At 48.9% G+C, this 22,748-nt stretch overlaps 4 protein-coding genes across 4 annotated transcripts; 1 reads left to right on the top strand and 3 right to left on the bottom strand.

The window, feature by feature from the left end:
* Positions 1-6,021: 6,021 nt before the first annotated feature.
* Positions 6,022-6,573, bottom strand: B0H18DRAFT_1119358 (uncharacterized protein; the record flags this gene model as incomplete). Its single annotated transcript, XM_048033932.1, has 2 exons — positions 6,022-6,234; positions 6,280-6,573. 2 exons carry the CDS (start codon positions 6,571-6,573, stop codon positions 6,022-6,024), a joined length of 507 nt encoding a protein of 168 aa, XP_047893134.1.
* A 48-nt stretch (positions 6,574-6,621) lies between these two features.
* On the bottom strand, positions 6,622-7,174 carry B0H18DRAFT_1119359 (uncharacterized protein; the record flags this gene model as incomplete). Its single annotated transcript, XM_048033933.1, has 3 exons — positions 6,622-6,740; positions 6,787-7,083; positions 7,129-7,174. The coding sequence occupies 3 exons, from the start codon at positions 7,172-7,174 to the stop codon at positions 6,622-6,624; spliced, it is 462 nt and encodes a 153-aa protein (XP_047893135.1).
* A 9,201-nt stretch (positions 7,175-16,375) lies between these two features.
* Positions 16,376-19,979, top strand: B0H18DRAFT_955044 (uncharacterized protein; the record flags this gene model as incomplete). The annotated part of the gene is made up of 12 exons (XM_048042322.1): positions 16,376-16,388; positions 16,442-16,695; positions 16,864-16,881; positions 16,953-16,969; positions 17,057-17,177; positions 17,496-17,507; positions 17,856-17,871; positions 17,914-18,106; positions 18,159-18,565; positions 18,635-18,818; positions 19,091-19,165; positions 19,328-19,979. The coding sequence occupies 12 exons, from the start codon at positions 16,376-16,378 to the stop codon at positions 19,977-19,979; spliced, it is 1,962 nt and encodes a 653-aa protein (XP_047893136.1).
* A 338-nt stretch (positions 19,980-20,317) lies between these two features.
* Positions 20,318-22,615, bottom strand: B0H18DRAFT_955045 (uncharacterized protein; the record flags this gene model as incomplete). Its single annotated transcript, XM_048042323.1, has 14 exons — positions 20,318-20,390; positions 20,444-20,542; positions 20,641-20,725; positions 20,805-20,876; positions 20,921-21,099; positions 21,127-21,145; positions 21,199-21,237; positions 21,291-21,519; positions 21,584-21,708; positions 21,766-21,790; positions 22,036-22,128; positions 22,173-22,453; positions 22,539-22,550; positions 22,591-22,615. 14 exons carry the CDS (start codon positions 22,613-22,615, stop codon positions 20,318-20,320), a joined length of 1,356 nt encoding a protein of 451 aa, XP_047893137.1.
* Between the last annotated feature and the right edge of the window lie 133 nt (positions 22,616-22,748).

Genomic DNA, 22,748 nt, shown 5'->3' on the forward strand with positions numbered 1-22,748 from the left:
CTATTGATGCACATATACAGCTTCCCTGCCAAGGTACTGGACTTCACAGAATGCCTCAAGTCATTGTATCATTCACCTTGTTGGGAACCCAGGCCATGGTGACAGCAGCCACCAACACAGCCAATGCAGTCCCTGGGGTTGCTGTCTTGAGAATGACTCCTGTAGCCATCCCACCTCCTGCTCCCTGCTCCCCCAGCTGCTCCCCCTAATCACTTGGGGCCCATCAAAACCCTGCTGCCAGCCCGCTCAGGGGCACAGCTGAAGGCGGCGATCAGCCTTCTGTTGAGGTCGCGCCACGATCTCAATCTCAGCCACTGAGCACGTGATGTACCGCCGGGGGTGTTCATTGTTCTACCGCGACTGAGGTGAGGACTTTCATGACTATACAATAGTCACATACTCACTACCTACACAGAGTCTGACTGACTGTTTAGGTAGTGCAATCTCAGTCAATGTAAGAAAATTTATTCCGCATTTCTGCGAATTATTCTGAGCTCCATTGCCCTGTCCAAGTTGTGGAATGTGTCCTGGTGTGTTCTCCTTTATTCTACATGGACGCCATCACTATACCTTGCATACTGTACTTTTTCCGACGTCATTCCCTTCAGTCTACCATTTTCCATAATGTTTGCATCTTCAGGGATTTGAACCCCTGCACTCATCCGATTTTTTCACTGCTTCGTTGATTTCCACTTTGTGGCTGTTTCTACTGTACAGTTATGGTCACCTTACGTAACGCACACCGTAGACAGTCCGCCTCGTCGAGCTCCAAGTCCCTAAGACTTTACAGAGCTCGACTTAGGTGTGTATCTTCGCTTCTTTGAATAAAAAGACTTTACAGAGCTCAACTTAGGCCTTTGGAATCTGCTCTGAGGCGCACTGCAGCCAACAGGTTATGAGCCCTGCACTCTGAAGGCCTCCAGACGTCCATATCCGCCCTCCAAACGCTCTGTGGCCCTCCCAAGGTGTCCCCCTTCGCTCTCACAGCCTTCCTGCGCTTTTAAGCCCCTGTCTTCGCCCCCATTCGATCTTTGGTCGATATCTTGCTCGTCTCTGCGCCGTTTTACCCTGTTTTTCGCTCGATCCACCCATCCGCACGTCGCCCTTTGAGTCGTCATCATGGCGCCGTCCCCTGCTTCCTTCCCCATGCTCACCAACCGCAACTATCAGCAATGGAGGCTTGACATGGAGGCTAGACTTCGCACTCTTGCAGCTCTTCGCATTGTGAAGGGCTCAGAGACCAGGCCTTCGTTCACCCAGCCCCTGGACGCCTCAGAACACCGAGATATGCGTGATTTGGAGAACAGGAGGGATCTGGCAGCTGGGGAGATCTGGGGGTGTGTGGAGAGGGAGCAGCAGACACATCTGGAGGCGATTAGGGATGACCCTGAGGCGATGTGGTTGAAGCTGGAGTCTGTGCACATGCAGAAACAACCTGGTACATGTTTTAACACCTACACCGCGCTCCTGAGCCTCTCCAAGGCCGAGGACGAGTCCCTGTCGACGCTTTTGACACGAGCTTCGCAGCTCAAGTCCGATATGAAAGCCCTTCGTCCCCAGGACTTCGACATTGCTAAACTCGACGATGAGCTCGTTTTGATGGCTTTAATCCGCGCCCTGCCCGCCGAATTCGCTTCTCTTCGCCAGACCCTCTTGCTGGACGACGCCCTCACGCTTGAGAAGCTCCAGGACACGTTTGTCGCCCTCGAAAATCAGCCTGGTGTGTTATCGACGATCCCTGTCCTCTCCCAGGTCGCTGCTGCCATCATCTGCACTTTCTGCGGCTGCTCTGGCCACTCCGAGGAGCAGTGCTTCTCCAAACGTGATGCTAGCGTCAAAGCGAAGGAGAAGGCGTCGCAGCGCACGCAGTTTCGCTCTGGAAAGGGCAAGGACAAGACGAGGGAGGCGAAGGAAGGTCGAAAACCATCCAGGATGTGCAGGATGCGTCCCAGGAGTCCGCTGGAGCGGCCACTGTGAGTGCTGGTTGCGCCTCTGCCCTCCTATCCACCTCGGATCGCGCCTCCTGGCTTTCTACGCCTGCAGCAGCTAACTGGAACACCGACACAGGTGCTTCTGCACACATGACACCTCACCACCATTAGTTTCGCTCCTACTCTCCCCATTCCATCCCCATTCGCCTCGCCAACTCGCACGTCATCTATTCGGCTGGACTAGGGTCTGTGGTCTTTCAACCTGCGGAGAGGGACGGAGTTTTACCGCCAGCTGTTGTACTGCACGACGTCCTTCATGTCCCTGTGCTTGCCTGCAATTTATTGTCCGTTTTGGAGAAGGGCTACGTCGTTGAGCTGCAGGCTGCGAACGCGTTTTTTTACCAGGAGGGAGAACTCCGCTTCAAGGCGGGAGTTAACGAGCACAACATCGGCTACCTGCTAGGCCAGACTGTGTCTCAAACGAAGAATGTGATGTCCGCTTCGACGACTTGCGATCTGGACCTCGCGCTTTGGCACCAGCGTTGCTTGCACGTCAACCTCGACGACCTCCGAATGGCGCCATCGAAGGAGCTCGTTTCTGGCCTCACCATTCGCTCGAAGCGTACACCTGATCCCATCTGCAAGCCTTGCCTAGTTGGTAAGCTGCATTGACACTCTATCCCTCGTTTTGCGTCCAGAAAATTTGTCCGCATCGCCCTCGTCCACACCGACCTCAAGGGGTCTCTCCCGACGCCTACGCCGGAGGCGCACATTTATTGGATGACGTTCATCTGCGACTCTTCGAAGTTTTGGGTTGTAGCCTTCCTGAAGTGCAAAAGCGACGCGTTCTCTGTGTTCCAGGTGTTCAAGGTGTACGCCGAAAACGTCCTAGGCCTCGTCCTGAAGGCTACGCATGACGACAAGGGTGGGTTACTCATGGGCAAGCAGTTTGTCGATTTTTCGCTCAGCATGGCATCCAGCGTCAGCACACTGAACCAGAGGAGCCCCACCAGAATGGTGTTGCAGAGTGAGCTAACAGGACGATTGCTGAGGGTGGGACTGCTCTCCTTGTTCAGTTGAAGCTCCCTCCGTCGTTTTGGGGCCATGCCATCTCTACCTTCATCCACACAAGGAACCGCACAAGCCTACGTCGTCCCTGCGAGGTGCTGTGCCCTGGGCTGCCTGGAAAGGCGATGGGCGCAAGCCAGATGTCTCCTACTTCCGCATTTTTGGCTGTCTTGCCTATGTGTTGGTACGGAAGAAAGACCGCAGTGTATTTTCGTCGCCTATCCTGAGGGCACCAAGGTCTGGCGATTCTGGGACCCTGCTGCGAAGAAATTCATCATTTCGTCACATGCTGTCTTTGATGAACACTGTTTCCCTGGAAATTCACCCTTCATACATGTTTTTGGCCTTCTCTTGACAAGGTCGACGTCCCAGGACCCGCGGACGACGACAGCAGACACGCTGAAGACGTCCCTGATGCGCCAGAGCTGCATGATCAGGGGGGAGACGACTCTGATGATCCTGCACCTCCTGCACTGCAAAATCCGCTCCCTGTGCCCCAGGATGTCCGCAAAAATTCCCCTGACCGTCCGGCACGTTTGCCCAGCCCTCCTGTACCTCCTGCGCCTCCGCCGGCTCCACAGCGTCCGGCAGTTCGTCGACAACTCGACAAGTATGACGGATACAGGCCCTATCCTGCGCCTTCACGTCGACTCCCAGCTCATTCTACGTGTTTTCAAGGCTCCCTGAATGACGACGACTTGCAGCGGAGAAATCTCTTGCCCCAGTGTTTTAGAGTCGACTCTCAGTCCCCTGCCTCGACGCCCGAGCCTGGCCAACGCGACGAAACGCCTCAGCGCAATTCTCCGTCACCTGATCCCCTCATTGAAGCGCCACTGAGTCCACCTGCTGCACCTGCTCCGCTTCCAGAGCCTGCTTATCCACCTTCTCCTACCTCCAGCGACGACAAACTCAATTTCCTGTGTGGAGATGGACATGAGGACGCCTTTGGCTGCTCGCTTGACGCGATGATTGCAGGCGTTGAGCACGTGTACTCCGCTGAAAGCGAGGATTTCTTGTCTTATGACAAAGCCCTCGATTTTGCGTTCGAGTCTTTGGCTCAGAATGCATGCAAGGCGGACCAGGAGCACTCCGGCGAGCCTAGGACCTTCGCAGATGCGATGAAGAGATCCCCAGACGAGCGAGAGAAGTGGCTCAAGGCTGCTCAGGACGAAATCCAGTCCCTCATCAAAATGGGACCTTTGAGCTCGTTCAGCTGCCTCCCGGATGCAAAGCCATTGGTTCCCGGTGGGTTTTCCGCGTCAAGCGCAATGCTGATGGCTCAATCGAGCGGTACAAGGGCCGCCTCATCGCCAAAGGCTTCTCCCAGTGTCCTGGCTTCGACTACAACAAGACCTTCGCTCCTACACCGAAGTGGGCGTCGATTCGAGCCATTCTTGCGCTTGCAGCCCTGGAGGACCTCAAGCTCGAGTCTGTGGACATCTCCTCAGCCTATCTAAACGGCGAGCTGAAGGAGGAGGTGTACATGCAGCAGCCAGAGGGCTTTGAGCAGAAAACTCCGAGCTGGGTATGGCATCTTCTGAAGGCCCTCTACGGTCTGAAGCAGGCTGGACGCTGGTGGCATGAAAGGCTGCACGAGGTACTCATGAAACTCAGACTTTTGCGGCTGATTTGCGAACACAGTGTCTGGGTCTACCATCGAGATGGAGTGCGCATCATCATCCCTGTCTTTGTCAACGATATCACCATTGCAGCGAAGTCGAAAACCGCATTCAGCGTGTCAAGGACGACCTTCGTACGCACTTCAAGCTCAGGGACCTTGGGCCGACGTCCTGGCTTCTAGGAGTCAAGATTGAGCACGATAGAGCGAAGTGTTCACTTTCAATTTCACAGCAGCAGTACACTCTCGACGTCCTGGAGCGCTATGGCCTCGCAAACTGTGACCCTGTGGGCACCCCAATGGAGCCTGGCCTTCGTCTCAGCGCAGACATGGCTCCCAAGACGTCGTCTGAGGTCAGGGAGATGCAGAACATCCCATATGATCAGGCTGTGGGTTCGCTTTTCTACCTTGCTGTGGCAACTCGTCCAGACATTGCATGCGCTGTGGGCAACCTGGCGCGTTTTACGAAGAACCCTGGCATGATGCACTGGAAAGTGGTCAAGCACCCCTTCCGATACATCAAGGGCACCCTCGACTACAAGCTCACCTACTCCCCTTTATCTGATTCCGAGATTTTTGCCTCCCACACCAACACTGACCACGCTGGCTGCCCTGACACTGGTTGATCCACCTCTGGATATGTCGTTAAAATGGGTACAGGTGCGATTTCGTGGTCCAGTCATCTTCAGACGATTGTGGCGCTTTCCACGATGGAGGCAGAGTTCGTTGCAGCGGTCTTAGCAGGCCAGGAAATTCTCTGGCTTCGGAATCTCCTCACAGAGCTCGGTTTCGACGTCTCCCTTGCCTCCAAGCTTCGAATCGACAATCTCTCCGCGCTTTCTGTGGCGAAAAATCCCGAGCACCACGGACGCATGAAGCACCTCAACTTGCGCTTCTACTGGCTCAGGGACGAAGTCGCCAAAGGTCGAATTGAGATCATACACCTTCGCACTTCTGACATGCCTGCTGACATCCTGACAAAGTCGCTGGCTAAGCCGAAGGTGCTGGAGATGGTGAGGATGCTTGGGCTGGGGACTTGACAGGTCAGGGGGGAGTGTTGAGCTCGGAATTTATTCCGCATTTCTGCGAATTATTCTGAGCGTCATTGCCCTGTCCAAGTCGTGGAATGTGTCCTGGTGTGTTCTCCTTTATTGTACATGGACGCCATCACTATACCGTGCATACTGTACTTTTTCCGACGTCATTCCCTTCAGTCTACCATTTTCCATAATGTTTGCATCTTCAGGGATTTGAACCCCTGCACTCATCCGATTTTTTCACTGCTTCGTTGATTTCCACTTTGTGGCTGTTTCTACTGTACAGTTATGGTCACCTTACGTAACGCACACCGTAGACAGTCCGCCTCGTCGAGCTCTAAGTCCCTAAGACTTTACAGAGCTTGACTTAGGCCTTTGGAATTTGGAATTTGAGGCGCACTGCAGCCAACAGCTCTGTCAGGTAATCAGGCGTGGAGATGTTGAACTGGCTCCCACCAAAGCATACATTGTCCACACTCCCCGGGCGGAAGTACCCGAGGAGCTTGGCCTGCAGCTCCATGCAGTGGTGAAGCTCAGGCTGGACAGTGCGGATGACGTGAACTCCAAGTTCACCGCCCACCTGCAAAATGATAAGTCAAAAAATGTGAGATGCAACAACTCTTACCTTTGCAAGCTCCCTACGTATCTTCGCATCCTCACCATCGCCACCCATGAAGGACTTAGCCTCCGCGTTGGGGGACAGGACACCATTCTGGGCCTGCTGGGACTGGGTGATAGCATAGATACGCTTACGGTCAGCAGTACCTTTCAGGCCCTTGTCGAGCACGAGATGCTCGAACTCGGTGCCTTTCACCCAGCCCCCGTCCTCCTTGATGGGCGCCTCACGAGAACACTGGTCAACGGGACCAATGATCTTGCTACGGAGGCTGAGGTAGCGCTCCTGCAGCTCCAAGGGCATGTCCCTACGCAGCAGTGAGCATGAAAAACAATATAGAAACAGAAATACTTATGTCTGGGCAAAGATCTGTTGGCGCAGGACATCATCATCCCAGCCTGGGCCGGCCGGCGACGCAACGTAGACGGGCCGTGCAAACAGCGAGTCTCGTGGGCGCAGAACGTGCCACCCTAGCAATACATAAGCTCTCATTCATGAGATGGATTGCATGCTTACCTTTGTCCCACACGTCGTCCTCCGAGACATGTGGGAGATCCCAATCTGACGGCTTCCTCGCGGTCATTGCAGTGGTGGCGCGCTCGCTGTTATTGACGAACGTGAGGTAGCACGTCGTGTTCACATCTCCCCTGTATGGGTTACGCGGGTGCTCATTCACCATGAACAGCGGAGGAGCTGACTTGGGGCGGTTAGCCACCGGGACCCACTCCCCAGGCGCATCCAAGATGATGCTTGCAGGGATCCCAAAGGGATATGCAGCAGAGGTGCTAGACAAAGGGATATGCAGCAGAGGTGCTAGAAATGGTTAGTACTGTATGTCACAATGAAAGATTGACCAACCCGCTTTTGTCCACACGCCCACACTCCCTGCCTTGCAGCTTGCCATCGAAGTTGGTGTGCCTGTGACCGACCACCCCTGCTCTCCCACCTCCACTCCTTGGTCCCACCCCGCTTCCTGCACACAACCGATGGATGTGACTCTCCCATGCCAGGAGAGTTGTGCTTAAGCGCTCGGCACGAATCCGCCACTGTCCAATGGCCCTGGGTGCGATCTGTGCACCCAGTTGCGTCAGGCTCTCCCATGCTCAACTGTTTCCCGTGAAGTGGCCACGGTTTTTGTTGGCTACAGTGCACCTCAGAGTGATTCCAAAGGCCTAAGTCGAGCTCTGTAAAGTCTTTTATATTTAGGAATCAAAGATACACACCTAAGTCGCGCTCTGTAAAGTCTTAGGGACTTGGAGCTCGACGAGGCGGACTGTCTACGGTGTGCGTTACGTAAGGTGACCATAACTGTACAGTAGAAACAGCCACAAAGTGGAAATCAACGAAGCAGTGAAAAAATCGGATGAGTGCAGGGGTTCAAATCCCTGAAGATGCAAACATTATGGAAAATGGTAGACTGAAGGGAATGACGTCGGAAAAGGTACAGTATGCAAGGTATAGTGATGGCGTCCATGTAGAATAAAGGAGAACACACCAGGACACATTCCACGACTTGGACAGGGCAATGACGCTCAGAATAATTCGCAGAAATGCGGAATAAATTCCGAGCTCAACAATCACTGCATATGTTACAGATTACATCACAAAGACTCCTTTGAAGACACATATGATGTTCTCAGCTGTGAAGACAGTGTTCAGCAGAAATCCTGATCTCAAAGCAGGTGAAGATAGCAACCGCAAGGTGTGTGCACGGAAGCTGATCACTAAAATTGTCAATGCTCTCACTGCCAGTGCAGAAACAGGTGCACCAATGGCTTGCATGTACCTCCTTAATCAGCCAGACCATTACACCAGCCATACATTCCGGCCCTTCTACTGGAGGAGCTACATGTATGAGGTCCTCAAGGCCTGGCCGACTGAGGAGCCAGTGTACACTCCACATGAGAAACCAGCCAAAGTAGTCATAGGCAAAAGCCATGATAAGTTTGTAGGCATTACACAACAAATGGACTACATGTACAGGCCAACTAAATATGCCCAAGTGTGTCTGTACGACTGGATCAGACTGAGTGACAAACAAACCATGGGACGTGCCATGAAACGTGCTACTCAGAAGCTCAAGCCAGTACATGAGAAGATTGCTAAATTGGAGAACAATGAGGACAAGAGCAAACAAGATATAAAGCCATTGCCTAGTCGCAGAGGTGGTGGCCAGGATAAATGGAAGGAAGAGTCTGATGATGATGACCCATTGTTGCTCACAAAGGAGACAGCACAGAAGGCTAGAGAGGATGAGCAAATGGATGCTATCACAAATTACCATGAGCCCACACGCTTCCAGCCCACTCATCCTCAGTATGAAACACACATGGCTGTCATGCTACCAGATCATTGTGCTCGGGTGCCCAACTTTGTTGGAGGCACATTGCCACGTCAAGACAAAGGTAATAGAGAGGAATATTGCATGACCATGCTCATGCTCTTCAAGCCTTGGCATAAAGGCTCAGACCTCAAGGATACTTCTCAGACATGGGATGATGCATTTGCTAGCCATGAATTCACAGAACGGCAGCAAGAGGTCATGAAGTTCTTCCACATAAAGTATGAGTGCAATGATAGTCGAGATGACTTTTCCAAGCACAGACAGGACAAAGGAGAACATGGAGGCCTGGGCTTTGAGGAAGAAGAGGAAGTTGACAATGATGATTACATTGATGTTGTGCAGAGCAGTGTAACAGGTGATGATGGGGCAATTGACTATGATCCAGAATGGGATGTTCTCGGGAGGAAGTCCCTGACCCGTATTGCACAGATGCAACAGGCAGAGAACATTGCTCATGCTAGTGGCTGGCTTGATGACTCCAAAGACAAAGCATCACTCTCACCAATGGACCAGTTCCAGCCCGTGAGCACCATGACAGGACCAGAGTGGAAAAGTGTTCTCAGCCAGAAGCGGGAAGATATTCTCCATCAGCGAGAGGAGCAGGCAGCAAGCAAGCCCAGAGATGAACCTGGTAGCCACAACAATGGCAATGACAAACCTGCAGACTATGTGGATAATGTGAAGGCGGTAGACTACAACTATATGTCAGTCAAATTCAGAGCAGCAGATGATAAGCTCCAGTCACTTATTGATGGCATAGTGAAAAGCTTCACATTGAATGAGGAGCAGGAAAGGGCTTTTCGTGTAATTGCTAACCATGCAACTCAGCCTCCTGCAGAGAAGCTGAAGATGTATCTTGGAGGAATGGCTGGAACCAGGAAATCTCAGGTCATCAAGGCTTTGATCAGGTTCTTCCAAGATCGCAATGAAGGCTATCACTTTGCATGCATGGCTCCCACTGGCTCTGCAGCATCCCTCATCTCTGGATCTACATACCACTCCATGCTGGGATTCTCCAAATATGGTGATGCTAATAATGGGACTCTGCGTAATGTCCGTGACAGACTGAAGGATGTGGACTACATATTTCTGGATGAGATTTCCATGGTTGACTGCAACCATTTCTATGATATTTCTGCACGTCTATGCCGCATATATAGCAACACTGGTGAGCCATTTGGTGGCAAAAATATGATCTTTGCTGGTGATTTTGCACAGCTTGAGCCACCAGGAACAGGGTACTCTCTGTTCTCAGCAAAGGTCAACAGTGTCAGACACTCTACGTCAAGTTGGAGACAACAGGAGGCATCCCTTGGGAAGGCAATTTGGCATCAAGTTACTACAGTTGTGATTCTCCGACAAAATATGAGACAGAAGTCTCAGAGTGCTGAAGATGCAAAATTCAGAAAACTGCTGGACAACTTACGCTACAAAGCTTGCACAATGGCAGATGTGAATTTTCTGCGAGGCCGTATAGCTGGCCGGGGCAAAGGCAAACCAAAGCTTAGTGATCCCAACTTCCGGAATGTGTCTATCATACTGTCATACAATTCCCACAGAGACCGAATCAATGAACTTGGTGTAGCCAGGTTTGCAAAGGACACAGGCCAGACTCTGGAATCCTTTTACTCTCTAGACCATTATGGGAGTCCTGAGGAGAGTAAAAAAACACGCAAAATGAAGAAAAATGCGGATGTCAGGCGCAAGGTGGACAAGATCCATCCTCATCTGCAAAATCAACTCTGGGCATTGCCAAATAAAAATTCCAATAATCACCCAGGGATAATATCCCTCTGTGTAGGACTTCCTGTCATGATTAAAGCCAATGAAGCCACGGAGTGCAATGTCACCAATGGAGCAGAGGCAGTAGTTGTAGGATGGGAATCCAAGCCACTCACAGGAGACAAGAGAATGCTGGATGTGGTATTTGTGAAGCTTACTGCTGCTCCCACTCCTGTCAAACTTGATGGTTTACCAGAGAATGTAGTCCCAATTGCTGCTCAGACAATAAAGATTCCCTGCTTGATGCCCAATGACCGCACACTGACTATCCACAGAACTCAAGTGGCTCTCATACCCAACTTTGCCATGACTGATTTCAATTCCCAAGGCCGTACCAGGCCATACAATGTGGTGGACCTCCAGAACTGCAAAAATCACCAATCTGTGTACACGTGTCTGTCCAGGGGTTCAAGCTATCAGGGGACCATTATTGTCCAGGGCTTTGACAACTCTAAATTCATGGGCGGTGTCACTGGCTGGCTCAGACAGGAATTCAGAGAGCTGGAGCTGCTAGATGAGATCACAAAATTGAGATATGAAGGAACATTGTCTCCAACAGTACAAGGGGTCACCCGTGTAGCCCTCATCCATGCTTACAGGAACACAAAGGGTGCTAAACACATGCCCAAGACCATGCACACTGCACTGAGATGGTCTGAGAAGCAGCCCTTTGACATTGAGGCTCCATACAAGGAAGCTGAGTGGGATATAGTAGAGCATCCAAAGAAGAAGAATGCAAAACAAGGAAGCACAGATGAGCTTGCTGAGCAAGCAGCAAGTGAAGATACACAACAGATCTCCCAACAGGATTTGCAAACAGCCAAGTATATTCCTGCCAAAGGGGCTGTACAGCTTGCAACTGTGAGTACAGACACTGGTGGTAACATGCGCAAGAGGCCCCTGGGACAAGGGACACATAAAGATAGTAATGACAGGCCAGCAAAGAGAGCACGACCACTGGCAAATAATAGCAATATGCCACTCTGTTTTGACTGGAATGAAGAAACATATAGCTGTGCATTTGACAGTCTGCTGGGCATTTTGCATTGTGTTTACCGAGAACAGAACATGTACTGGCAGCAGCATACTTGCTGGGGAGAGGGCCATAGCTGGCAGTACGATCCCTTTGGTAGGATACATGTCAATTTATGAACAACTTCATGCTGCCCACATCAGAAGTCATGCTTGGCAAGACTGCTAGTATTTTGCCTATGCATAGAGTACTGACATATCTTCCACATTTTGCACTTCAGAGTAGCCTGCTAATTTATTAGGTTGTTGTCATATGAGGATCATAGCTTGCAATCATGAGCAACAGACATTATGGATCTGTTTCTTACTTGGTAAATTGCCAAGTTGCTTATCAACATGATCTGAATACTAATGAGCAGTGTTACTGGTTTGTATTGATAGTAACATAGAGCAAATAGCTTGGGAATGTTGCAAAGAAGTAAGGTGAGCCTCTAGATCAACTAGAACTCAAGGAAGGGGAATCTGGGGGTTGACTACAGTAACCACTACTCAGGTGGGACTTGCTGTCAGTGCTGTTGTCCAAGTATTAGCCCTTGATCAGAGAAATTCTGATACCAAAGGATGTCTTTCAGTAGATTGTTAACAGTATTTCCCCAAGTCCAAACCAATCAACAGTGGAGGATGGAACCAATATACAGAGGAGAAGTATACCAGTAAGGAATTCTGAAAAAGGCCTGTCAAGAATTGATGTGTTATACAAGGAATACAACCAAAGAATGTGCAGTTTGCTCTCACCATAAGTGAACAGTTACCAGACACTGACCAGTAGTACAAAGCCATACTAAGGTATGTTACTGGATTGGAGCTCAGCTCCTGAGTCAATAGTAATGGGCTCATGTAGTACAATGTGAAGCAATGTATCACCATAGTAAGTGCCATCAAGACTGAGAGAGTCATGGGCAGGATTGATCACTGATGAATTGAAGGTACACTGGCATAAGAGTACAGAAGCAAGTGGTAGATGAGATAAATGTTTGGACTTGCTCATAGGGATGCTCCTTTTGTGCATTATGCACAGCCTTTTAGCTACATAAAATACTTCATAGAATTCTACAAAATAGTAGAAGACTCAGTACACCACTTTCCAAGGCCATTCAAATGCACAATAAGCTCACAGGCTCATTGTAAGGCAAGGGTAGATGTGCCAATAATTCTCACTGATCATCAAGGATGTGCTCTGTGATTCATGACACACCACTTGCATGTTGTCCTGAAACACTAGCACAGCCTTATGAACACTAGTCACTCATAGATTGCCTGCCAGCTGGGATAATATATCAATAGATAACATAGTCTGAGCTAATAGAACCCCAGTAATATCTTTCAAAGCATCTGGTCACAAGGGTCTAAGGAGATTGGTAATAGTCCAGTCAGAACATACACCAATAGGTGCCACAAAGCATAACAATGTGGGAAAAAAAGATCACTGAAATCTGGTCAGAAGGCATTGTGAACCCAAATGAAGTCCATTAAAAGGATCTACAATAAAGATAACAAAGCCCAGGAGTGATAACAATTCCTGCTGCCTACCCTATTCAAAGACCATATCTATTGTAGAAAAAGGGTTTTCAATGCCTTGTCCCTAACAACGGACTGCATACTAAGACTTGCACATGGGCCTTTCCTGGGTATTCTAGTAATGCCTACTATCAGTGGTCATGCTCTCTGATCATAAGTCCAAGGATTTCTATATCTTCAGACATACTCCCAAGATAATCACCAGGGTCATTTTCTGGCTGACTGTTCATTATTTTGTGTGCACATACAATGTATGGTACTATATTTGGATTACACACTATATTTTTCATGTTGACATTCCTTGGGCATGGCAGATACCACCCAGGATCAACTGCCAAATGGTGTACTGGTAGGCACACTGCCACAAATTTCCAATGCTGTTCAAATATCACACACACATGTTCACACCTGGGTCTAAAGTGTTATATTTCCACTTTCCATATAACATGAAAGGACCCAACATGAGTAGCTGATATTTTATCATCACATGTAAAAGGAAACAGTTGCAGCAAATGAGAGTACTGCCAAAGTCATATTGTTGACTAGAGATCCATAAAAGGACAGCCATATATTGGCTCAGAAGTCCATTGTAATATGGCCTCTTCACTGTTGCTTAGTAAGCAATGCAAGTCTGCATTATTTCCATGGCAACCATGACTTCTTCTGAGCCCAATCAGGAAGAAATCACAGCATACACTGCAATATGAGTGATAGTAGACATTGCACAAACAGACACCACTGTCAATACATTTTTGCCCATATGAACAAGCCAAGAGCTGCCTATTCTATCTTCACATACCAAGGGCCATTGCATGAGAATAGGATGATGGTAGTGCATACAGACATTAGATATGCTCCAGGCAAAAATTATATGAGCAATTAACAATCAAGCATAGCACCATCATACTGTATAATTGGCACTGCTTCATATTGATACAATCAGTCAAAGACATGCTTATACTGGACTGGGACAATAGAGCTGTAGACATCAGGCTGTGAACTCTGCATCAGCACATCTGAGATGTACTGTCATGCATTGGCCTACAACAGTCAGCATGATGTCATGGGATCATCTGATTTTATCTCATTTCCTACCATTTATCTAGCATTGCAGAGACCATCAAAGCATTTGATCACCTATGTGTGGTGTCCCTACTTTATGACATTGCTAGCCTATAGACTTTCTAGCAACAGTAGTAGATGCACAACTTGTACAATGTCTTTCTATCACTTTCTAGGATCAGTACAGTGTCATAAAGCTCTGCGAACCCATAATATTAATAGCTATGCCATTCACATGTGAGACAGAGCCAATATTATGAACATACTCAGCATTAACTGTGGCCTTTGTGCCACAGGTGTTCACCATTTTCTGCATATGCCATTGCCTGCCAAAGGGTTTAGACATGAGCCAATCAATACTTATAGCAAGCAGTACAAGGTGAGTGGAATCATACAGAATATTCCCTTGTTTTATCCGCATTTTCTGAGCCCAGACACAGCAGATAACTCGGACTTTCCATTTTGAGAAGGTCAGGTACCACATATGGCAGGTTTCATTCAGGTCTCATATAGCCACACAATCCATAGGCAGTTGGCAAGCATCACAGGAAACACAAACAAAGTGAAAGAGCCAGTGTGTACAGAGGAATATGTATTTTATTTTGCTTTGTGAATGGTGGGTGCCATGTTTATATGAATCCATGGGAAGGCATACTATGTACAGCCTCTCTGACATCATATACATGACTGGGAATATTCCCAATTGTTTTTGATTTTTTGGGAGACCATAGCACAGTAAATACAGTGTCACTAATGAGCTTGTGGCTTGCATTCAAACTCAGCCCAATAGCCTGCCTTTGCAGGGCCTATTGAATAGCTGAACCAAACAGAATAGCCTAGGATCCTGTCTGGAATTGCCAGTCCCTGAGGTGATACTGGTTCTTACAAGATGGACCAAGACTCACTGACAGAGTGTCTTGTATCTGGCTATGCATGGGTCATTCTGAACTATCATATGTTTTCTGCCATATTGGAGCCTCAACAGTCAACCCAATACAAATCCATAGTACTATCTAATTTTTCTCTGATTTTCCTGCTATTTATCCAGTCCTGCAGAGGCCATGCATGGCCAACTTCCCAAATGGGCAGGGGACTAACCATATATGGCAGTTTTGTATGTTTGATATCCTCCACCTCACATAGCCAGTACATGTGGAACTGTCTTGTACAAGCATCATACACACACCAACATTTGCTTATATCCCCAGTATCACTTGCCAAGGTCAGTACTCTGTGAAAAACAACAAGAACACCTAATCTGGGCACCCTTGTCAGTACTCAAGGGGCATTCCATGGAGAAGCAATATTTTGGGATTTTTCTGCATTTAATGGGGCTCTAGTAAGAGCTCAGTTAGTGTGGCTTGAAGCCATCAAAAAACTCGGCATGAAGAGCTGACACTGAAAGATTACTTTAAAAGGGAACATTTGTCAGCATTTCAGCCAATGGGAGTGCTCCAAAATCCCCTTTGAGTGACTGGAGTCGTCGACAGGCCGGAATTCCGGCCTGTCGACGACTCCGCTTCGGCAACGGGCGCTCAATCGAGCGCTTAGTAAGCGATGTAAGTGCACACTGTTACTGCAGCACAATTCACTTGTTTTGGGGTCAAGAAAATGCGGATTAATCAGACAATATTCCAGGATATATGTGGAGCATCCCTGAGCATATTTAAAAGTGGAGAAGATTCCCTATAGGGTCATTCAGTGCTGAGACATCAAAACATGCATGTTATTACCATTTTCCCCACCAATAGCTGTGCTGTGCAACTTCCAGACACATCCATGCATTGTAAACTATGCACATATCTATACAGGTCATAGGCAATGTGTTTCAGAGACAACAAGCCATTCATATCTGCACAGTCACTTGTGATTCTCTAAATGTTGTCCTTTGTTCTTCATTCCTCCAATGTATGATTAACCCTTGAAATGATGGGCTATCAAATGAGTTTATCATCTCTATAACCTCTATAAGAGTTGATTAGATTTCAGTCAGTGTATCCCAGTCAAATGCCACATTCATGCATGTGTTTCTCTGTTTCCTGAATTTCAAACAACTGGGCAAGTCATACTAGTGATATATTGTGGGGGCCTCCATACAAGATGAATTGCCTTCATATACAAGGCAATACAGATGAGTCTGATTACACATAATATTCCCTGATTTTATCTGCATTTTGTGAGCCCAGACTGAGCAGGTTAAGCAAAATTACCATTTTAGGAAGGTCAGCTACCCTATTTAGCAGGTTTGAGATGTCAGAGAATCTGTGGGCAGCATATAGGCTTCAAAAGAGAGACTTTTGAGGTGAAAAGGGATGCGCTCATGTGCACAGAGGCATTTGCATGTTTTTTTGTTTTGTGAATTGTGCCATGACCAGTGAAGGTAATGGGCAAGTCACAGCAGCTATAGACTCTATGACATCATACCTATCACAGAGATTATTTTGGGAATTTTCCGCATTTTAGTGGGCCACACACAGTACAGCAGGTACAGTGCCACTAAGGAGCCTGTGGCTGAGATTCAAACTCAGCTCAAAACCTCGGCAGCCTGCCTGATTAGGGCAGAAAAGGGCTTGTTGCACCAATCAGAGCAGCTCGGCATCCCTCTTGTGCCGTTCGGAGGTGCAACCGTGCCAAATTTCCGCACGGTTGCACCTCCGAACGGCATCTGGGCGCTTGATGGGCGCTTAGTAAGTGATGTAAGTGCGGACTGTTACTGTGCTTAAGAGAGCTTGTTTAGACTCCGAAAAAAGCGGAAAATTGAGACAATATTCAAAATGATCCAGGCAATGTGAATGAAGCTGTATATTGCATGGGTTTGACATCAGATCAGATAGCATTCTCAATAACCTGGAAAGATGGTTGCTGTGGCCCCAGTGAGCTTATATAAGCCTGCTACTTCACTCTTGGAACTGCTCATGTACTGGACAACCCTATAAGATCATAGTGTAAGTACACATTCAGGTATGTATCCCTAGATTGTGTCTGTGAGCAAGACAAAGCCAGCAGTGGATGCATAATTACCATATGGCGTATGTGACCTCCCCAAAGAGGAATCATACACAAACAGGGGCATGTAGGGCTCAGAAAAATGCAGAAAGTCTATGAAATATACAGACACATCAAAGACAAGTGTATGATTGCCCTGAGCTGCAATGGTTACCATTACATTGTATGCAAGGGCCATAATATGGCAAAAGATGCGCAGATTACCCATTATAGTCCTTGTTACCTGTATTATTGAAGCTACTGAGTAGTCCACAGTGTCTGAACTACACATATACATTGCAGTGTACATATAGATCATATTTGAGTCATAAACAAGCAGATTGAATCTGCAGAGGCACATGTGCATTTTTTTGCTTTGCATTTCCTGGGTTAGCCAGCCACTGTATGCACTCAGTAAAATTCCTGTATACTCTCTGAATGAAGGGCTATCAGATGAGCATACTATGTATACTATGATTTGTTACTGGCTGAGACTATATAGGCACTACAGTGTGTAAGCGCTTGCAGCATTGAGCCACCCAGCTGCCAGTCACATGATATGTTTACCAGTTTCCTTATTGGGGGAACTGCTAAGGCGTTTCATGGGCCTCATATCCATAACTGAGCGCTTAGCCACTGCATTTGTTTGTATCTGTTGGTGCAAGTTGCGTTGTCTGGGAGTCTGAAATTTCAGACTCAGATAAGCAACCCATACTAACAGTTACTTATCTCTGCTTATCAGGGTGGCTGCAAGTCACGTGCACTGTGGGAACAAACTACCATTCCAGAGGAATTGCTAAGGCATTTCATGGTGGTCCATCATAAGAACGATACCTTCGTACCTCAGGGATCGTAATACCAGGTAGCTGTCGATGAAGGTGAGTCGCGATGTTGAGTTGAACGGGCCCTGAGCTCAACAGGTTTAGCACCATCGACCCAAGACATTATCGCACGACTCAAGGAAGAGGACGCAGCCAAGTGTGACACCGAGATGGATAGACAAGGGGTGAAGCGGAAGGCGGCGGGTATGGAAGACGAGGCAGGGGGAGTGACTGTTCGCAGGCAAGGTCTGGGCGACCTTCTCTTGGATGTGATTGCACTGGAACGTCTACAGTGAGTGAACACGACAACTGGGTGTCTATGGATAGGTGACAGCCAAGAACAGGGAAACCTTAAAGAGGAAGGTGCGAGAATACGAGAAGGAGCTGTCATCCGAGATGTACAACGAGATCGACAACGAACGGGACAAGCTCCATACCAAGCAGCAAGATTGGCTGATGTGGCAAGCCCAAGTGATGGGCGCGACATTGCTAATCCTGGAGGAGGAACTCTGCGACTGTGAGTGGCCGACTCGTGCAACAACGGATGCGGAAAATGTCGTTTTATTGGTCCCATCCACGTACCCCCAACCTGTTTGCAAGCACACCCTTTTCCAAAGTTTCGTTTCGGCAGAGTGGCACCTCCGCAATGCTCATGCCAAAGACCTCCTGAAGAAAATCCGGCAGAAGCTTCATTTTGAAGTGTTCTTTTGCGCGCAAAACACGGGCTTGTATGGCAGCAAGCCCACACCAGGTATGCGAAGCTCAAGGAGACCAAGAGGGCAAAAATCCAGTCACTATGACAGGAGTACGAATTCACCAGGACAAGGGTCGTTCGACTGGCCTCGGCGGATAATCCTTGCTCATTGGAACCTCTCACAGAGCAGCAGTGTCGCCCGCCAGTCATTGCTGATGAGAACACAGGTTGCCAAAATGAGCGTGTCTCATGGCTTTGGCGGGACAACACATACCACGGCGCTGGACGTTGGACAAGTGGGCGCTAGAAGGTGAGTCTCTGCAATAGTACGTGTCAAAGGCACACTGACGTTCTTCATGCAGCGGCGTGCGTCAAGTGGTTCTGGGCCAGTGCACGTGTAGCAAGATGGACGTATTAGGAGTCGCACTAAATACACCACTATGTTCAGCACTACACTGTGCACTATGGAGCGCGCTAACCATCGGCACTAACCTGTGCACTAGGGATCGGGGTAAGGTGCGCACTAAAAGGTGGGATATGTTTTGCACTACAAATTACACTATATATTTGGGTAAGTCGTAGGCTACCTGTTGGGGCCCCAGTAGGTAGCAATGGAGGGATGCGGACAATATTAGTGGATGAGGAGTGGGGGGCAAAGTATGTTATTTGGACAATATTGTCGGTCAAAGGTATCTTGCCAGGTGCATCTATTGAGCAGCTTTGTTGTCTCTTGTACTTGTATAAGGGCTCAAAGTCTCAAAATGTACATTCAATCCTTTAAAAGGACACATAAGTAACCCAGGTTTTTCCTGATGGCAGCCTAGCCCACACCCTACATCGCCGAGGATGGCTTGCATGTCGGCCACAATCCTGGCCATATGTGTCCTATATCTTGCCCCTGCAACCTCCCGATGAAGACTTGTATGAACACGTCCACTACACAGCCAGGATCTCCACGCCAATCCAAAACAATCAGTCATACACACTTGGGAACACCATGACCCCGGTTACTCCAACCATGGAGTCGCCGCATCTGCCTACACCCACTGTACCATCACACAGGAACCACCCCATCATGGACTACCTCCCCCACCCCAAAGACATCGCGGCCAACCCACCTGCGACTGCAAATGTGAGGAAGCCAGCTTCCAAATTTGGATTGTCCACAGTGGGCTCTGCACTCCAAGCGACAGCCTCTTTGTTGCAGGCCTCGAGCTCTCACGGACAGCTGATCCAACACAGGTGCAGGTGCCCGAAGAAACATCTGCTGCCCACCCGCACCTCCCCACCTCCGCCCGTCAACTACCCCTACCCACCGCCCAATGTGCTGGTGCAGCTCCCACCTGGCCCTGCCTTGGTCGCCATGTATGACATCTGGCCACAGCAGCACTGGATGGACTCACTGACCGAGCAGCCGTCCGAGCTCGCCAGTGCATCTGTGGACGCACACATCTGGAAAAGCTTCATTTGAGAATGACAAAGAAATATTGACAATAATCAGCATTTCTAGGTAAAGATCTGCAATACCACCTGTTCTTCGTTTCCCAGAGAATCACTTTTTCTCTTACCCCCCAGCACTTCCTGTGGGAATTCATGGCAATTACATTCAATACAAACCACTTCTACGCACTCGCTGCACATTATCTGACGTGTATCAGAGTAATTTGGGGGATGTGCATTCTTTGTTTTGCTTTCTGGTTATGCAGTGTCATACAAGGATCATTACAGAGTATAATGCATAATTGTTATTCTAGAACAACGACAATGACTCGGGACGAAGTACTACAACATAGCTCGCAGATCACATTGTTAGAGACGAGGCCGCCCTGCTTCTTTGTCATGTGGGTTTAGCAGCATGACTGCTGTCATTGCCTGAAGAGCCCTGGAAACAACAGTGGCAGCTCGTGCGGGAGGTGTTGAACAGGCACAGCGTACCCCCAACTGTCGACAAGCATGAGCAAGACGTGCTGAAGCCAGTCACAGACAGCGAGATGAGTTACCCCTCGCACCCAGTCAATGAAGCCGACTTGCTTCCTGATGAGTGGTAGGGAAGGCAGGGATGGGAGCAAGGGGAGACAGTGTCTGAGACCCTTCTTATGTAGAATGAGTTTGTCTGTGTAGGGTTGCTGCACTCCGTGTCCGCGATGGGTCCATCAGATGATGGATCCACAGTGTACGGCAGCAGGATGCCTTTCTTCATCACATACGTGAGTGCAGCTGCCAGTTCACAAAGTACAAAGTGTACCCATCAGTACACTGGTTCTGGTTCACAATGGACACACGACACAGGACTCACCAGCTGTGACATTAGCCACTTTCTTTGCAACCTTCTTCTCCTTTTTAACGTGTTTGTTGTGTACCTTGACCGCTGTTGATGAGACTTGTATCATCAGACTCGAGAATCTTGCACACCTTCACCTGGTGCTCGTACAGGTCTGGCATATTCTTCACCCTCGCCATTCATCCCCTCACATTCAAGCTCCACAGTGCGCCTGCTCTCGTCTGACGTGCCCACGACTTCCTTGCATGTTTGCTCGCCTGCTTCGTTACCCTCATGTCGCTCGCCTTCACCCACGCCTCCTTCCCACGCCCTGTTCCTCTTGACACGGCTCAGCTACTTGACGACCTCAAAATGACCTGCCCAGACGATCTGCAGGATGAACACTGGGCTGTGCAAGACCGCCACACACCCAGTAACCTCTCTGCAACCACCTGCTCAATGGAGGTCTCTGAGGGACAGTGAGTGGCACGGTGAGGAAACACAATTCAAGAATATACTCACCTGAGCAAGGCTTCTGAAGCATTGTAAGCCTGTCCCACACGTCTTTACGCAGTGTCAACAGCCATAATCTTGAATCAGTGCAATGGTCGATGCTGTTGTCCTCATTGCGGGCGGCTGCGACCAGTGTGTGTGGCTGTTGGGCGAGGTGTCCATGTCCGCTTGTGGGTGTGTCTGGCTCTGCCATACGCTCACGTATCCGTGCATGACTGTCATTCCAATCCAATGTGGTCTGATGAGTGAGGGTCTCATGAGCCAAGGTCCAACAAAACCACAGTCGGTACCAATCGACTCACCAGGCTAGTAGAGACCAGTGTCTTCAGTGAGCGACATGTCCGAGTGCTGCACTTGTGTGGTGTTGTTGACGCTGCACTCGCTATGGTCATCTGGATGCCGTCTGGTGCGTTGCGTGGAATGCTGGCTTGGGGTAAAAAGGTCAGTTCAGTCTCGCTGACTCGGGGCCGTCGGGTGGACTCACAATGATCTTGGCCTTGCTGGACAGTCTGTATACCGGCCTTGACACGCGAGAGGCGGCAATGGTGCAGGGCTTGTCTGCTGCCCATCAGGTATGCACATGGGCCTTCATGATGTACAGCAAGTGCAAGACGTGGACGGCACCACCGTCATGGGAAGGCATGTTGTGCGTGAACGAGGTATGCGACAGGAGCAGTGCTGAGAGGCATGACAAATGTGGGACAAGTGTGCAGGAGGAAATAACAGGTAAGTATGAAGTATGGACAGAACAGACAATCTTGCGACCAAAGATCTGACAATACCGGGCAGCTGGACAGGAGTCGTCAGGGAGGTTGCGTAGCCATGTCACCGTTGTGCTGGCAGGCCACTATGACAACATGTACCTAGACTAAGCACCTAGCTCGGACTCACCTTAGAGCTTGTCAACGCAAGGAGCAGAGCCGTCAGGCTTTGGGATGATGTGGAGGCTGAGAGGAGCAAGGTGAGAGGTCGACGCAAGACGCAAGGCTTGCCACGAGAGCTGAAGTCCCAAGCACTGGTTCCAGAGTTTCCCGCACATATGCGGCTCTGGCTAGCACCGGATGTGCTCACAACTACACCTGCCCAACTGTGCCTCACTACACTTGACTTGCTGGGGAGTGGGCCATGTATGGCAATACGATCCCAGTTGTGTTGTCTGTGTCTTTTGTTTTCTGGTTCATCAAATTATCACTTCAATCTCACTTATCAATCATTATATGTATTATGTATTGATACATACTAGTCTGTGAGACTAACTTCTGTGCTTGACTAGACCAAGCAGTTGTCAAGCTTTAACAATGATACTAACCTTGCACAAGCCAAATTTTATTCATCAGGGAGTATCATAGTAGTAACAGAGATGTTTACATTCATATGGCTCAGCTCATCATCCTTAATGTGGTAACACAAATCCTGAGTCCTAAGTGTCCTAGACAATCCATAACCTTTCAAAAAAAATTATTGATT

This window comes from Fomitopsis serialis, assembly GCF_022376445.1.
Source record: "Fomitopsis serialis strain Sig1Antser10 chromosome Unknown B0H18scaffold_35, whole genome shotgun sequence".
NCBI classification, from domain to species: domain Eukaryota; kingdom Fungi; phylum Basidiomycota; class Agaricomycetes; order Polyporales; family Fomitopsidaceae; genus Fomitopsis; species Fomitopsis serialis.